General features: G+C 49.0%; 2 protein-coding genes and 1 long non-coding RNA gene across 3 annotated transcripts; 2 read left to right on the forward strand and 1 right to left on the reverse strand.

Moving 5' to 3' along the window:
* The first annotated feature begins 918 nt into the window (after nucleotides 1-918).
* LOC109506919 (dual specificity protein phosphatase 3-like) lies at nucleotides 919-9,029 on the forward strand. Its single transcript, XM_019855967.1, has 3 exons — nucleotides 919-1,359; nucleotides 2,309-2,541; nucleotides 8,527-9,029. Exons 1-3 carry the CDS (start codon nucleotides 1,238-1,240, stop codon nucleotides 8,733-8,735), a joined length of 564 nt encoding a protein of 187 aa, XP_019711526.1. The 5' UTR covers nucleotides 919-1,237; the 3' UTR covers nucleotides 8,736-9,029.
* LOC109506920 (uncharacterized) lies at nucleotides 1,921-8,674 on the reverse strand. The gene is made up of 3 exons (XR_002166375.1): nucleotides 8,589-8,674; nucleotides 2,439-2,519; nucleotides 1,921-2,260 (listed from the first exon to the last, which is right to left on the reverse strand). It is a non-coding gene; the product is annotated as an uncharacterized LOC109506920 (long non-coding RNA).
* On the forward strand, nucleotides 4,094-6,578 carry LOC109506917 (stonustoxin subunit alpha-like). The gene is made up of 4 exons (XM_019855955.1): nucleotides 4,094-4,179; nucleotides 4,301-4,409; nucleotides 4,492-5,961; nucleotides 6,034-6,578. Exons 2-4 carry the CDS (start codon nucleotides 4,322-4,324, stop codon nucleotides 6,567-6,569), a joined length of 2,094 nt encoding a protein of 697 aa, XP_019711514.1. The 5' UTR covers nucleotides 4,094-4,179; nucleotides 4,301-4,321; the 3' UTR covers nucleotides 6,570-6,578.
* Nucleotides 9,030-17,256: the final 8,227 nt, after the last annotated feature.

A 17,256-nucleotide genomic window follows, 5' to 3' on the forward strand; every position in this document is an offset into this window, starting at 1 on the left:
TTATATATGTGTATGATTTTAACGGACTTACCAGGTTTGTCAGCCTTTCTCATGTAGTCGGACAAAATATCTCCGTTCAAGTCCTTTTCATCAAGCACTGACCACTTGAACGTGATCCTGACACTCGCATCTATTGCACGAATGTCATCTTGCCCGTCTAACCTGTTTGAACATTGCGCTGGGGCCGTACCTGGCCTATCACGCATGAATTAGTTTACACAAAACGTTCTTCAAATACTCGACATTCAATGATTCATCTGCCTTTTGTGTGCACACGTGCGCCCTTTGTGGCTTCCGCTCTCGCCGAAATGTCAAAATCTCCGAGATATGGCGAGGCCATGAGAATGCGAGGGGAGGGATGTTCCTGTTGTAGCTACCGCCACTCAAGCTAAGCGCGCCTCAGCAGTCGGTAGTCCGCTGCTGTGTGCTGTGCGTGCGCGCGTCAGCCCGAACATGTACGCACGCGCGCGTCTTTTGGTTTCAACCAATCAGCGCCGACGCAACCGACATCACATGACAACAGCTAAACTAAGCTAGCCGAGACGAGCGGACACGTTTTTCTGCTCATCTGTGTTTCCCTCTTTGTCCAAATATATATATATATTTTTTTTTACGACAACAGCTGTCTTGTCCACGGCGTCTTTTATTCGTTCCACTGGGGTATAGCAAGTTGTGTTTATAAAGAGACGAAAATCTCAACACTGTTACTAGTGTTCGTGCCTCAACATGGCTACGCTCGTGAAAACAAAACAACAAACCCAAACGCGTGTTCGTTCAATGTTGTCAACTAATATTAATTAATTTTAATTTTGGGGAATTTTTCCTCAATTTTCCAGAAGAATTTTCATGAGAATGAGAAAATCCGGAATTCTGGGAAAATCTGGAGGACTTTCATCACTGCCGATTTCACATTTCAAAACTAACATCAATCCATTCAGAAAGCAGCGTTAAAGCGGTGCTATTTCATGGATTTTAGTGCCATTTCACCACGTAATTTGAAATGTGAAATGAAACTCATTAATTTTTTTTCAATTATATGCTATGTGCCATATTGTACTTCTGTATGTGTGCTAATGCTACTTCAGCAAGAGATTTGTCTCGTATAGGCTTTCTCTCCGTCTGTCTCTCCCTCTGCAACACATTTGACCTTCCTGCGCGTGTTTAGCTCACTTGTGCCATCACGGATAAAAATAAACAGAGCGATCACGTCAGCAAGGCAGAAGCAAAGCGACCGGACATGTCGGCTTTCGAAGTGACTCTCCAGCAACTCAACGACTTGTTGGTGGACGATAGCGGCTTTTACAGATGGCCAACTAAACACGCCCACGAGGTTTATCCCCGCATCTACGTCGGGAATGCGTGAGTTATTAATCCTTCTTAAAACTGCGACGTGTTGGTTTTTTGTTTCGTTTTTTTTTTCCAAGTAGGCCAGGCAGCTTTGAAAAAGTCCCACTTGGGAGTTGCGACCATAAATAACCAGCAGAGGGCGCTTCGCCTGGTTGAGGACGTGCAGACCTCGCTGTCATCTTGAACCGGGAGTCAGCGGCCACCCCTTCCATTTACGTAGTTGTATTGAGGAAACTTGTGTTTGGCTCCAATAAATGAATCATTAACTCGTCAAATTCTTCACAAATTTTGACACAGATTGTTTTATGAAAAACATCAGAAATGCAGTTATGATACCACACGCGTGGGTACTTCTTTTAATTGTGGATTTCATAATATACAACTTGAATGATGATCAGGTTTAAATGACCATTTACGTTGTTGTCATTGGTCAAGGCATTGAAAAAAAAAATCTGATTGCACATTTCAAAACTAATATCACTATTTAATGTATTTTAGTGCCACATAACAGCATCATTTGAAATGGGAAATCAAATCAATCGAACTCATTTATTTTTTTCAATTATATGCTATGTGTCATCAAAAGCCTTTTTTTCTATGTTTGTTTGATCCAACATTGGTGATTTGGGTGAAACCAACTCTTGTTCGACTGCTGATTAGAAAAAAAAAAAAAAAGAATAAGGTCAAAACAAATCAGTCAGAATGCTGTATATTGGCTGGCACTCATGAAATTCTCTCTTTTTTTTTTTTTTTTTTGATGGCGAAAGAGTTCAAATAATGTCTGTACCCGGTATCGGGACTTACCCATCTCCACGTGTTATAATCGTTTGCTGCAGGTTTCCATCATGGCTTATATCTTCGGGAAGTCACGCAAGAGAAGCTCAGCTTTGTCGCCGATTTTCGACTTGTGATCCTGTGAGCTTGAATGCATTTGTCGCATTTCCTTTTGACTTTGTTGCAGACTTGTGGCGACACACATAACACGTCTGAAGCGCTTGGGCATCACCCATGTCCTCAACGCAGCGCAGGGAAACTCCTCCATGCACGTGAACACCAACGCAGAGTTCTACGCGGGGACGGGGATCGCCTACCATGGAGTGGCGGCCAGCGACACGGATCACTTTGACCTCAGCGTTTACTTTGAAGAGGCGGCAGACTTTATCGAGGAAGCTCTGGCAGACAAAAATGGAAAAGGTTAGTGTGAAATTGAGCAGAGGTTTGCTTGAACTGTCTGTCGAGGCTTGTCAGCATTCAGCAATTGCAGACCGAACTGGAATCAAAAACGTCTTCGTGTGTTTGAATGGAAAATTCCAAGTTATCCAAGCATTTCCTCGACGGCTTTCCTCATGAGTGTCGTGGGTGAGCTGCAGCTGATCCCCGTTGACGGAGGTCTCAAAGGCCTGCATGTGGAGAAGTTTAGCCATCAACTTGAGGTTTTTCCACAAGTTAAAGTCTTGGTTTCAAACAGTTTTGGGCGAGATGGGGAAAAAAAAAATCTTAAACCACGATAAAAGCCATTTTAAATCAACGATACACCATGATATATTTTCTGTTATTTGATTAAAAAAAAGATACAACACGGTAGTTCTGGGAAAATTAAGCTTGAAATTTGCTTCACGAAACAGCTGTTGTATTTTCTGACTCATCTGGACGGTTTCAATGAAGGGGTTTCAAAGAAACATGCCCGACTTTGTTGATGTCATCAAGGCGACCCGATATGATCAGTAATCATGCATTTGTTGAACAGTCGTCTGGAATCACGTTTTGTTCCAAGATGACTGTGTGTACTGAAACGTACATGTCGGAAGTAAGGCCGATTGAAAAATGGACAGGTTGTTTGGGAGTTGTCCCGTTTTTCTCAACTGCCAGCCCGTCCCTGTTCACAAGGTCCCTCACGCATTTGCGTGCGAGCAGAGCAACATTGAAGAATGAAACCGGGTTCTTGAAAAGTTCACATTCAAATTCCATCATGAATTGAGTTCACTCAGACAAAAATGTGAAAAAAAAATAAACAAATCGACTGAGTTTTGCATTGACTTGAAATGTACCCATTTCCATCAAGGAAAATTTTGCTCATGTCACTTCAAGCCTCAGGTGACAAGCTTCACCCCTCCCTGTCAAAACCGGACGCAGGCCCTGCGGCTGGATGGATCCTGAATTGAAAGGCTGTCTCTCCTGAGGAAAAACTCCAATTGATGATCCTTCGCTTTGTGAATAGAAAACAGAAAACGGCTTTGCTCCACTCCAGCAGGGGAGCAAAGAGGAAGCGAACCAAATATGTATCTGAAGATCTGAGGTCAGGCCTGTTGACCGAGGAGAGAAAACATAATGCGGACATGAAACCGTCCAAACCTCCTAAAACTCAAAGGAACACCAAAAGGAGGCAAAGGTGCTGGGGATTGGAGATGTCACAGGCACAACTGGCTTGAGAACGTCGCCTTTCACCCGAGCGCGGATCATCCGATGTGGGACAGTGATCGGAAAGGAAAGCAACATGCCGGTGCCCGCCCGGATGACCATAAAAACACTCATGATTCTTTGCGTGTCGAAAGACAGCGGCCGCAGGTTTCCTGACTTGACCGCCAGAGCTCAAAATGTTGTGAGACAGGATGAATCGGCCACTTCTGTCATTACGACTGACAGGTGAGGCGATTTGACAGTTAAATATGTCATTTGACTAATCGAAGTCAAGATGAAAAGACAGGCATGCAAATGAGCAGCCAACGATCACGATAAATTGGCGGCGAGTTCCCCGATGATGGTGCATTCTCCGGTTGGAAGACCACAGAAGCAACTCGCAAGAGCCCGGCTGAACATCACAACCTCCTCCAGGTGAGTAGTAGCGATACGAGTGGCGAGTCGAGCGCGCAGTGCAGCGGAGCGAACGCCGGCGATAGACGGATGCGCGGCGTCGCCGTTAACACCAAGCGCCGTTTTCCTTTTTGCACGTCAGCTACCCTTCGTACCTGCCAGCATGTCAGAGACCTTGAAACTGTCTGCCCTGGGTCAGCCCTTCACCTTGGGGATGCTCTACAACGCCTGCAAAGACGAGCTCATGCCAGGTAGGACCGGATGCGCGCGCTTGTCCCGTTCATTGCGGCGGTCGAAAGGATCTCACTTGCGGTGGCGCGTCCGTCCCTGCAGGTTTCACTCTGTGGGACAAAGATGCGCTCGATAACCAGACCAGCACGAGCACTCAGAAAAGCAGTTCCTTCAAGATTACCGCCTCGGACACCATGGAATCCAGGTCTTCCCTGTTGGACGTGGAAGCCTCTCTGAACATGAGTTTCATGGGCGGCTTGGTTGAAGTCGGCGGGTCCGCCAAGTACCTGAACGACCAGAAGAAATTCAAGAACCAGAGCAGGGTGACCTTCCAGTACAAAGCCACCACCACCTTCAAGCAGCTGTCTCTTCCCGCTCTCGGGCCACTGACCAGCCAGCAAAAGCAAATCATCGAGAAGGGCAGGGCCACCCATTTGGTCACGGGCATCCTGTACGGGGCCAACGCCGTCTTTGTCTTTGACAGCGAGAAGGTGGAGGCCAGCAGCGTTCAAGATCTCCAGGGTAGCATGCAGGCTGTGATCAAGAAGATTCCGACCTTCAAGATCGAGGGAAGTGCCAAAATCCATCTGTCCGAAGAGGAGAAGAACCTGACCAACAAGTTCACCTGCACCTTCTTCGGAGACCTCATCCTGGAGAAAAACCCCGCCACCTTTGTCCAAGCGGTGGAGACCTACTGCGAGCTCCCCACGCTCTTGGCAGACATGAACAACAACGCTCCTCTGGCCGTCTGGCTCTACCCTCTGAGTTTGCTGCACGACAAAGCCGCCACGCTGATCCAGGACCTCAGCGTCGCGCTGTCGAGGAAAATCCAGCAGGCGATGGAAGATGAAAACGAAGTGAAAATGAGATGCAACGACAGTTTGTATAGTAGCGTGGCCCAAGACTTTCCCATCATCCGCAAAAACATCGCCAGCTTCCAGAAACTTTGCTCCTTCTACAAAGCTTCGCTCCAACTGGCGCTGTCCAGCAAGCTCCCTTCCATCCGCGAGGGCAAAGAAGACGAGAGCGCCCTGGCAAAGGTCTTTGACGAGGGAGCGCGATCTCCGTTCCGCCGCGAGCACCTCAACAGGTGGTTGGAGAACAAAGAGCGGGACATCAACGTGATCCGGTCCTGCGTCGACATGATGACGGAGAACTCCAACGCTTACGTGGTGCGCACCAAGTCCGAGCTGGATCGAGTGGTCCTCTCCGCCGGCGTCTCAAATGTTCTCTGCTACGTTTTCACCGACTTGGACAGCAACGACCCCTGCCTGGATAGCATGGCCAAGTACTTGGACACGTCCGCGCTGGGCGGAACCCAAAACGAGTACCAGTCCTTCTCCAACGAGGTCGTCGTGCAACTGAGAGAAAACGCCCGGACCTTCCTGAAATACGCCAGACCTCTGCGGCGTAGCGCTAGCGTCAAGTTCCTCATCACCGCTATGCCGAATAGCAAATACAAGGGATCTTCCATCTACCACTACCAAGACGGCCTTCTGGTCAGCGACAAATTCACGGTGCCCGCCGTCCCGCCGGTCGAGACCATCACGGACAGAAACCACCTCATCTGGTGTAAGTTGCCTTTTGTTTTTCCTTTCGTGCCGCGCCAAGCGTCGTCTGAAAGCGTTGTTGCCGTTCTCCCAGATGCCACGGAGCTCACCTTGGATGACAACACCGTCAACAAAAATCTCACGCTGTCGGAGGAGAATCAGAAGGTGACCTACGGCAGCGCCCGGTCGTATCCGTCCAGCACGGAGAGGTTTGTCGATCACCCTCAAGTTCTTTGCAAAGAGGCGCTAAGCGGTCGTCACTATTGGGAGGTGGAGTGGAGGGGTCACGTCGTCGTGGCGGCCGCGTACTCGACAACCCCGAGAAAGAACCAAGGTTTCTTCCTGCACCATTTCACTAACCTCAACTCTTCTTGGGGAATGCACGTCAACGGTCAATTTCAAATACAAATCGCGATGGGGCTCGGTAATATTCCGGTGAAGTCATATTCCCTAAGTGGCGCGCAAAAGGTCGGCATGTTTCTGGACTACGCCGCAGGCACTCTGTCTGTCTACGGCGTCTCCGGAAACAAGCTGAATCACGTCTTCACTTTTGAAATTGCTTTCGACCAAGAACTCTACCCAGGTTTCGCCGTTTATAACAAGTCCAATTATGCTCATCTGTCGTTTTAGCGCGCCCAAGCCATTTTCCTCCGGTGCCTCCGGTTTTTCATCCCGGTGTTTTCAAACAGCCTTTGAAGCGATTGGCACTCGGCGCCATTTTGTTTTTTGCAATTTGCTTAGCGTGTTACTTGTGGCTTCTTTTCAGTTTGCTGTCAATGCTCAGCAAACGCTCTCAGGGAAAATAAGTCAAGTAGGTCGCGCGTGGAAAGATCCAAAGTTCTTCTGTGAAAACATGACTCGATCATCTTTTGGTTTCAGCCAAACATTAAAATCTTCCCCGCCTCTTGGGATCCAACTTTTTTATCTCGGTGTGCATCTCTCCAATGAAAGACGATTCCACGCGAATTTCAACACCTGCGCTGTGATTGGAATCAAGGACGGTCAATTTCAAAGGGGAGTGGTTCTCTTCCATGCGCTCAGATTCTTTTTTTCATCAAATCTGATTTTCCTATTCAAATCGGTTTCCGTTGAATGCTCGCTAACTTTGAGTCATCAAGGATCTCCGATGTGGCAGGATGCAATAGGTTGCACGTTTTCTCACTGGCTTGCATACATTTGTCGGACTGGGAGAGGATTTCTCAGGACCATTTGTTCAACTGTCACATCCTTGTGCCCCACATCCACGAAAGGTATCATTTTTGAATACTGAATTGAAGATGGAAACTTCAGCGGCGGTTCCACCAGAGCAATCTGACTCTTGTCGGATTTGTTCTGATGGAACTGACGTGTTCAGTGACACAAATGTTTGCTTTTGAGCCATGTACTCAGAATTTGGAGAAAGAAATCTGCTTTCGCAGGGTGACACCATTGTGTTTTGCTATTTGGAAGATTTATTTTGGGTCGGGGGGGGGCGTGCATTTCTTGTTTTGCAAATTTCAATTCTGATCTGAGAAATGCGGCAAAGCGACGGAGAAACATGCATTTTTGGAAAACAACAACATTCAGCTTTCGCCGATTGGACTTTTTTTGCGGGTGGCGGTGGGGGGCATCTGCGCACTGTATGATTTTGTTGTATTAGCCCGGAGTTTGTGTCCTGTGCGATTAGCAGCTCCGAAAGATGCAATGCTTTGCTTGATGAGTTTGTTCATGATCTTTTGACATCACGCCACATGCTTTGTGTAATGTACCACTCAACTCAATTGGCACGATGTTTGTAAGGTCGCATGGAACAATAAAAATGCTTTTGACTCTCACTGTTGGTCCTCTTTGTGTCACTCGCGATTAAAAGGAGAGGGGAAGGGGATGAGGCACGGGAGAGTGCCAGTCAACAACACAGATTACTCTCCAGCTCCTTGTGTTGTTCATGAAAATAAAATCCCGGAGCAAAAGGCCGAAAGGCTAGCGACAAATTACCTAACGTGCAGCGGGAGGTCCTTCCAAAGAGAGCGAGCGGCAATGGAAAAGGCTCCATTCTCTCTGAGCCTCCGCTTGGTTCTCGGTACCTCTGCCGGTGTCTGGGCCGCCAGACCTGAGGCACCGAGCACGTGCCTCAGGTCTGGTGGAGAGAGCTAAAGTGGGGCCAGGCCATTTCAAGATTTGAAAACCAACAATGGAACCTTGAAAAGAACTACAACATGAGCCGGTGAAGGGACGCCACAGTCGGAGTGATGTGCTCCCTCTTTTAGTGGCATTTTGGACCAACTGGAGACGCTTCATGGAGGATGGCCTGACTCCAAAGTCAAGCGCATGACAGTCATCCAGCTGGGATGTGACAAAGGCCCCAATTAGTGAAAGGGGAGGCTGGACTTGACATTGGCGCCAATACGCCGGTCCAATTTCAAATCACTTTTTCATGTTGTTTTTTTTTTCGCCGTACTTTGAAGAGAACAGTTTCATGAATGCTGGCAGGCCTTGACAAAAATGCAATAAAAACGATCCAAAACCGAGCAAGGAGCAACTATTGCTTTCCCGTTGCATCCTTGCGGTGCAAAACACAAACGCTCGCTATATTTCTGGGCTCTTTCAGGTCGAGTGTATGTGCATTGCAGGGAAGGCTACAGCCGCTCCCCCGCCTTAGTCATCGCCTACCTGATGCTTCGCCGGAACATGGACGTCCACGGCGCTCTGGCGACAGTGAGACAGCGAAGAGAGATCGCACCGAATGACGGCTTCCTTCGCCAACTGTGCCGACTGAACCAGCGGCTGGCCCCCCGGGGAACGTCCTCGAACAAATGAAGCAGAAAAAAAAGAAGTGTGCATCACAACACGGTATTTCTTTTGCTCCGTACTTTCAAGAGCTCTGTCGAGGAATGTGAGGAAAGCACAGGTTGACTTGGGCGCCACACGCGGCACAGGCACTGCACACTTGTGTCCACGCAGCACTGCACTTTTGGACACCCCTGCTCGATTCTAAGCTCAAGAACACGGTGGAAACCGTCCTTATTTGATTTGCTATTTCTGTCACCTCTTGCCTATTCCCGATCTGCATTTCAATGTATGATTTCAAGAAAGCAATCCCAGACCGAAACAGAAATTTCAGCAACGAAATTGTCATTTATTATCCTCATTGATCACGTTGATAACTGCAGGAAGTGCTCAACAAAAACCGACCAACGAGGATAAAACTGCAAGGATAATTTGGCCGAGTTTTTTTGTGCTATGCGGCCCGCCGTAAAGTATTGGCAGTTGCAAAAAAAAAAAACAAAAAAAAACAAACGACAAAAACAATGAGGGATACAGTGGGTGAACTCTCTGTCTCTCTCTCTGAAATAATTTTTGAATGTACCCTTGGTAGACGCCTTTGAAACGGAGTTATTGTTTGAAAACAGTTGAACCCACAACGGTGCCGTGTCAGCAAAAGCGCCAAAAGAGAACCCGGACTTGTTTACAAGCCATTGGAGAATGCCACAGTTCTGACCACCAGGAAGTACCGATGACGTCATGGTCAAAAGTCCTATTGTGCTCTGTCTGTGTGTGTGTGTGTGTGTGTGTGTCTTTGTCAACGACAGACAAAAAAAATGGCATGCACCGTCAGTCCGAATGAAACAGTGAAGCAACTCGTTATTGCGTTTCTACTCCTGGAGAGGGCACAAACGGCCCACTTTTCACCCCCACGCCCCCCTCCCGTTCTGCCCCTGTGAATCGGAGGAGCAGAATAGAACAACGTGTCCCATGTGTCCCGATTTGCATGGATGATGGAGTGGGAACCCAAAAAGCAGGGAGGAGCGTGGGTGGATTGAGCAAAACGTCTCGAACAAAAATCCACACGCACCGAGCCTTTTTCTGTTGCTGGTCCCTCTCTCTGGAATGACCTCCCAGTGAACATTCGGCAAGCCTCCTCGCTGCCCATCTTCGAAACCCGCCTCAAAACTCACTTGTGTTCTTTGGCATTTGACTCAGCATGACTTCAATTTGTTCTTGGCTTTGCTGTTCGGTGCTTTCTACCGTCTTTATTCCCGATTTGCCTTACTGTTTGTTGTATATGTTAAATTGCTCCATGTACAGCACTTTGTATGTAGCGATGGCTGTTTGAAAGTGCTCGAGAAATACAGTTGAGTTGAGTTGAGGAGTGCAATGGAAAACCACAAAGTGGGAGTACTCAAACAAATGCCCGGAAATCACAAGGAACCAAAGTAGCAAACAAAACGATGACGGACAGGAAACACAACGTGACAGGAGCGCGCGTATACTCACGCTCGCAATGATCCAACAAAGACTGACAGAAGTCAATGCGAGCAAAGTGACGAGACGACGAGAAACACCTGGACAAGACACACGGCTGATTGCTTCACCGCAAGGGGACACCGATGACGACGACAGGTGGTGACAAAAAAGGGCACGTGAGGGAACAAAACCAAACGGAACCAAACAGAACCGAAACAGAACACCCTGAGCGCCGTGACCATGTTTCTGGATGAAAAGTCTTTGCCAGCCAGTGTGATTGATGAAAAGTGGGAAATCCCGCATCGAGTTTGCCTCCATCCATTTTCATACCTGTCAACTCATACGGTTTAGCCGTCGTTCATATGGATTTTGTGGTGAATCTTACGTATATGGCCATATCGCACAAATCATACGGATTCTGAAAATTTCCGTATTTTTTTTTTTTTGGTTTTTTTTTTTTCCCCTAACAGGTAGTTCCGTTTGCTTTTGCCCAGAATGGTGCTAGTCTTCTCGAATGCTTTCATTTCCGGTAACTTTCCAGTAAACAGTCCTGAAAAAACGACCACGTCCAACTTTATTTCTGGCATGAATCGTCACTCAAAACGTCACTTTTTTTTTTTTCTTGACTTCATTCACCGTTGACGGGGGGGGGGGGGCAAGTCAAGAGCGTCAAACCGGGAGAGCTGGCGGTGATCGATTTCATGCCATCTGAGCCACTGACACTTGCGAGCTCCCGGCAGCTCCCGATGTACTTCACGGGCACTCCAGAATAAAAAGTGGCGCGGAAACGTGCGCACTCACTCAGAAAAGGAGAAAGAAACCAAGCACCTCTTGATTGTGAGGCGGTCCTGCAGATGGTGGAAAGTCTTTCATGATTCCACTCGAGCAGCGGCGCCCAGCCTCTTTTGTGTCATGCACCGAAAGGTCGAGACAAGTCAATGCCGTTCGCGGACCGGCAACCAGTTTTTGATTTTTAAATCGCCGGTTTTATCGCACCGGTGCTGACGACAAAGATCATGATGGAGTCATGAAACGTTTCATGAACGTCGAATTGCTTTTCATTCCTTTCACGCAAGTCTTATTCTACCGGACAACAAATGTCGAATAAAATCAAAGAAAACAGTCAACGACGAAGAAATGGACCAATCGGGAGAAATAAACGCGCCTTTCAACAAAAACAAAATCAATTTGGAAGTGACGGTTTGACGTACGCCGTGAGCGTCGTTGCCACTTGCAAGCGTGACGGTTTTCTTCTGGTGGCCGCTGGCAAGTTATTCCAGACTAAACTGCCAATGTTCCGCTTGATCAAATAATTCAACGGGTTTCTCGTCTTGTCTTGGGGAGGAACTTGTCATCGGCTGCCCATCAGCTGCGGCTTGAGCCGTACGTCGGCTCAATTTGTCGCTCTTACTTTCCGTTCCCCGCGTCTTCTTTCACCGATTGGCGGATTCTGTTCATTTCAACTCGCAAAGTAATATCAAAAGGGGACCTCCAATCGGCTAGAGAGTCGCGCGCATTTAAGCCACGCCCGCCGGAGCTCGCAGTTCTGTCTCCGTGCAGCTCGGTCCCAAATGGGCCGAGGCCCCGCACCGGGCCACCAAGCGGTGGTTGGGGAACGCCGCGCCAAAGGACAAATTTGGCCCGAGTGTTGTTGCATGTTGTTTAATCTCCCGCGGTGCTCACAACCCAGAACAAGGATTATATCCCGGGATTATTCCGCGTTGTGCTTATTTGCATCTGTACCGAAACCATTCCACCCTGCGAGAGAGGATCCGAAAACTGATCGGATGTCCGTGCCAAGCCGAGATTTATTTATTTACCATTTGCCGAGATGTCGAAGTTGATCTCGGGGGGGGGCTCTATTTCAAACGGATGTCGATCTGATCTTGCCGCTCCGTCCTGCTCACGCTGTGGGAATTGAAAGTGGCATACGTTCGCACGCCCTCTTTCAGGGTGTTGTAGCGAGCGAGAGGAGGCGGCTAGCGCAGGTTCCAAAAGTTCCAGGAAATGAAATCCCTACAGGGCCGCAAACCAGGGCGTGTGCATGCGTGTGCGTGTGCGTACTTTCCGCAGGTTGGGATTTGGAGCTCGGCGATTTGGGCATTTCTCCCGCTTGATGTGTTTTCTTTCCGTTTCACTCTGTTTAGCGTGTCGGTGTCTTTTGTTTTCTGATTACACGCGGTCGGTCCGCCCTTCTGATTGTGGCTCGCTTTGTATCCTGCTGTCGACGTCGGGAGTTGATACGAGGACACGTCTGTGAGGAGTGCAGGTTAACGCGCTTACGTAACAGAGTCCGCCTGCGTGAATGGAGCGGCGGGGGGGAGGGGCCGGCTCGTGTTGTTCAGGCGCGGATGATTGCAGTGACTGGCGACGTCGTCAATACTTCAACCCGGCGCGCGTTTCATGTCCAACGACTCCGTCGTTTTCATTTAATTTTAGAGCTCAATTTCAGCCTTCTTGCATTTCAAACAAACGTGTCGCCTTTCCCTGACCTTTATTGAGCCCACTTTGCTTGACAAAAAACAAAAAAAAAAAAAAAAAAAACGTCACACAAAGTTGAGCGTACATCTCATCTGAATTCCTCACAAATGTTCAATCTGAGCCCGTTTCATTGAACGCAAAGCCGGCGCACTCACAGGATGCAACGACTTCTTCTGTTTTGGGAGTATTCGCAGCACAGGTTTGATCCCGCGGATGCCGGGACCCCCTTGCACCGTCCTTTGATCTTTCATGCTGGCAATTTGACCTGCAACTAGCTCTTGAATATGCCAGCGGTGGCACTTCTTTTCTTCCAGACGCGCAATCATGGCCCGCGACGTGTCCAAAATACATTTGTTCATGTACTGTCAAACTTTTGTCTCTATTCGAAGATGCAAAGAAACCATTTAAGATCGCCCGCGACGTGTCTAAAATACCTTTGTTCATGTACTGTCAAACTTTTCTCTCTATTCGAAGATGCAAAGAAACCATTTAAGATCAAAAGACTAATTGATGTATCTCGTGACCAAAGATCATTCCATTTTAGAGGCAAAAATAGTTTCTTCCACTTTGTGCCCTTGGGCTGATTGATGAAGACATCACATTGGCTGAAGAAGAAACGCAGCTTTTTGAACTTATATTGAGCCACGTTCGGCTCGTTATTTTGTTTTTTTTTTTTGCTGACACGATGTATTTATTTTGGTTTGTCATCGGGACCGATACCTCGGGTGCCCGCGTTTTACCGACCTCGCGGGTAGCCGCCGCGGCGAGAAGGCAAGCTCACTCTCGCCTTAGCAAGGAGCGCATAGTTACCAGAGCAAGGGAGGGTGAATCCAAGGAGCCAAGAGTGTCTCAAGCTGGCCGTGAGGTCCAAACAGGGGGGGGCACCGGAGGCGGTCGAGCAGGGAGAACGCCGTTCCGGCAAACTGCAGGACGAGGAAAGGCAGCACCCGCTGAGGGCTGCCACTCAGGAGCAGACCAGACCGATGTCAGTCGAGCGACCGACACCTTTGCCCCGCCAGACAAACAAACGAGGAAGTCTCAAATCCAAGCCTGGCGGGCCGCCACGGCTCAGGCGGTGGAGTGCTCGTATCCTGACCTGTGAAATGCAAAATACTCAACCGTCATTAGGAGGTGTCGCGATTCTCTTTTTGTTCGGATCACATTTGTCTTTTTTTTTTTTTTTTGTCTCCGACTGTTCTTGTCATCCGGGTCCCTCGTGTGAACTAATCCTGAACTGACGACTCGTACGTTGTACATCTGAAAACACGTCTGGTAAACGGAAGCAAACCTGGCAGGCTGCGAAGGCCGACATTGTCTCTCACATCTTCTAAAAGGGAGGCTGGCTCCCGGTCCAAGGTCGGCCTGGCCGAGACTACGAATCGGCAAAGTTGACCATTCGGACAGCCCGAATGTTTTCAGAGATGAAGTCGGAACGCGACGGTCGACAGACTCTTTTTAAAAAGACGAAAAACAGAACCTGTGGATAGCGCAAGCACACATCGGGGGCAACGGCAAGCTTGGGTGACATCATCTATCGGGCGCCCGTTTTCTCGACGGCTCATCCACATTCAGGTCACGGGAAAGATTTTGGACCAGGGGCAGGGTTCGTGCCGGACTTGCTCGCTATCCTATTGCGGAGCGGCCCATGGATCGTTCACGATGACGGTCGGGTAACGGAAGCAAATTCACCGCGCTGCCCCGCCGCCCATCGTGCGCAGGCGCCGTCCAAGGCTCCGGATGGAACAAAGCAAACGTACGCCAAGAAGATTCCGTGACAGCGAGTCTGCTCTGCAACAGCTGCGCCCCCGAATGTTTTTGGGTGGGCTTCCGAGGGAGGCGGGTTTGGGGAGGTGTGTGTGACAGTCAAAGACTGGATTGGTGGAAGCTAAAACTGCCCACTGTTACATCATCACCCCCACAACAGCCTCCAAAGCAGCCGCGTGAGCCTCCCTCATCATCGCCAGAACGGAGCCTGCCGACTGACTGCTCCGGCTCGAGATTGCAGCCGTCGCCTCCCTTCCACTTGAAGGGCGGATGAAACATTTTCCGACTTCTCCCCGAAAAAACACGTCATCCCCTTCTTAGCGCAGATATTCAAATCATGCCGTCGAGGTGTCGTTCAGCACATGGAAATGTGTTGACACAATATGACACGGTACCGGTTCACACCTACAACATAGACTCAAACGAAGGTGTCCAAACGGCCGCCCGGGGGCCATTTGCGGCCCGGGACATTACGAAAAGAAAGAAAGAAATACGGCGTGACATTTGACATGGGCCGCGAGGTTCGATCAAAACGGTGAAGTCGGGCAGAGTGACAGGGGAGGCTGCAACGCGGTTCATCTTCAAAACACTGATCATTCCATTTTAGAGGCACAAGTAGTTTCGTCCACTTTTGTGCTCTCTGGCGGATTCAGGAAGACGTCACGTCCTCGAGCAAGTGAAAAATGGTCACCTGATGACGTTTTTTTTGGGGGGGGGGGCTCCTGAATGTGGAGATGGGATTCGGCTGCTGTCAAGTGCTGTTGCCCATCCCGTCCCCCCCCAAAAAAAAAAAATCCTCAACGATTGGCCTTGAAGAGAAAGCTGAGGAAATGAACGCGCCAATACAACCGATCCGGAATTGCTTTTTTTTCTTGTATGCGGCCCTCCGACGAAAAAGTTTGGACACCCCCCCGGTAGAGACTATTGACTCTTAGATGAACCCGACGCACCTTTTGGGGACGCGGGAGCAAGCCGGGAGAAGGTGAGAGCCCAGAAGCATGGACGACGAGCCACATTTGACCGGCTGGCTTCACTCTCATGTCACTTATTAACCGCTTTGGAAGCGGGGAGAATAGTGTCTTTGGCGTTGTCATGGAAACGCCGCCCGACGTGGAAACTTACTAAGCCGACATCACCGTTCAGAGGTGTCCTTGACCGTCTTTATTTCGACCCGCTTTGCGGGGTTTCCATTTGATCCGGCGAGCGGCAGATGTTTGCTTTTTAAAAAAAATAAAAAAAAAGCAGCTGTTTGCTTGGCCAGCAGCGGCATCTCTTTGCGAGCGAGACAAATGACGCGGGCCCTTGATCCACGCGCGACAGCGGTGGAACATTTGAGCAAATCTCAAATGAGTGCAGCTCGTGTGTCAACTTGAAAACAAAGTTGTCGTGCAAAACTGAAAAAAAAAAACCCCAAATGATGTACTTGTGATGAATTGTGATGATGTGCTTCGACGGGGACGTGCGTTCAGATTCTGACATTTGAAGGGGAGGTGAGCCTCTTTCGAATCGAGCCTTAACACGCCTGACTTTGCGGTGTACATTCCGTTCTTTTTCTTACTGATGTCGACAGATTCAAAGCTGTTTTTTTTTTTTGTTTTTTTTTCCAACAACACATGGAATGAATCCAATAAGAAGCGCGTTGATCTTAAGCCTCTCGTGATTTTACACCATCATGGTGGATGACCGTTGAACCTGCTGTTTTTTTTTTCCCCCCTTAAACGATTTTGGTGGGCGTCGTCGACGCCATGAGAATTGCAAGCTCGAATCGGATACGATCGAGCGCGCGGCGAGAGGTCGTCGGGCGCGCCGCAGGGAAAGCGGCCACTCGAATGGGAGGGAAAGCGATGTCTCCCCGAGTCCGCCCAATCCAAACAATCCCGTCGCGCCGCAGCCCGCGGGTCGTAACGCTTGCGTCTGCCTCGGACTCGTTGGCAAATCGCTGCCCCCGATGAAATGCAATCATTGACGGGGGGAAACCAGGTTTGGATGCCCGGGGCTACCTACGCCGCCTCCACCCGCCTCTCTTGCACGCAACATTTATTTGTGGCTTTGCTAATAGCGGGTTTTGCATTCCACTATCTGAACCATCAGCAAAACAGCTTTGATCTAACGAGAACGAGGCAAGAACATGAAGAAAGAGATTCCCAAAGCACACCGAAATAAAAAGTGACGGTTCGTGTCTCACCAAAAACAAGAGCAAAGGCTCAAACTAGCCAGGAGATTCGCATCAACGGGTCAAGTCGACAGCACAAACTGGACAGTATTTTGATGCCCCGGGAGAGGTCAAGCAGCGCAGACAGCCAAGGACTACATTTCAAATCACATTGAACATTCAGATGAAGCCTAACCTTCAAAGAAACATCGCTCACTGAATGTGCCCGAGTAATGCGTACACAGTCGGACAGATTTTACGTGAGAGGAAAAAAAAAAAAAAAAGATAAAAAAAGTTGCGTGTCAGTGCACACGCTTCGCCATTTGAAGGTACCAACGAGATTGGAATTGAAGCCTACGAAAAATGACAAAACACAAGAGCAGGCCAAGCTGAAATGTTCCAATTGCCACCACGCACGCCCCGATCCAGGCCAGCAAAAATGCGCTTCCGCCACATGGCGACTTGTGGAGCGACAATCGAGTACCAGCTTGGCGCTCCACTAAAAACGGCCTCAATCTTGACACAAAGCACATCACCATTTTCAGTCCACACACGGTCATGAATCTGTTTTTGTTTGGATGGTGTTCCGGTTGTGACCAACAGGTGGCAATGGAGGGCTTCCCCTCCGGCGTCGCACCCGTCGGTCATCACGTCACGAGCTCTTTTCCGTTCAAAGGAGCGCCACGCCGACCACTC

This window comes from Hippocampus comes, unplaced genomic scaffold (assembly GCF_001891065.2).
Source record: "Hippocampus comes isolate QL1 unplaced genomic scaffold, H_comes_QL1_v1.1 scaffold556, whole genome shotgun sequence".
Classification (NCBI taxonomy): domain Eukaryota; kingdom Metazoa; phylum Chordata; class Actinopteri; order Syngnathiformes; family Syngnathidae; genus Hippocampus; species Hippocampus comes.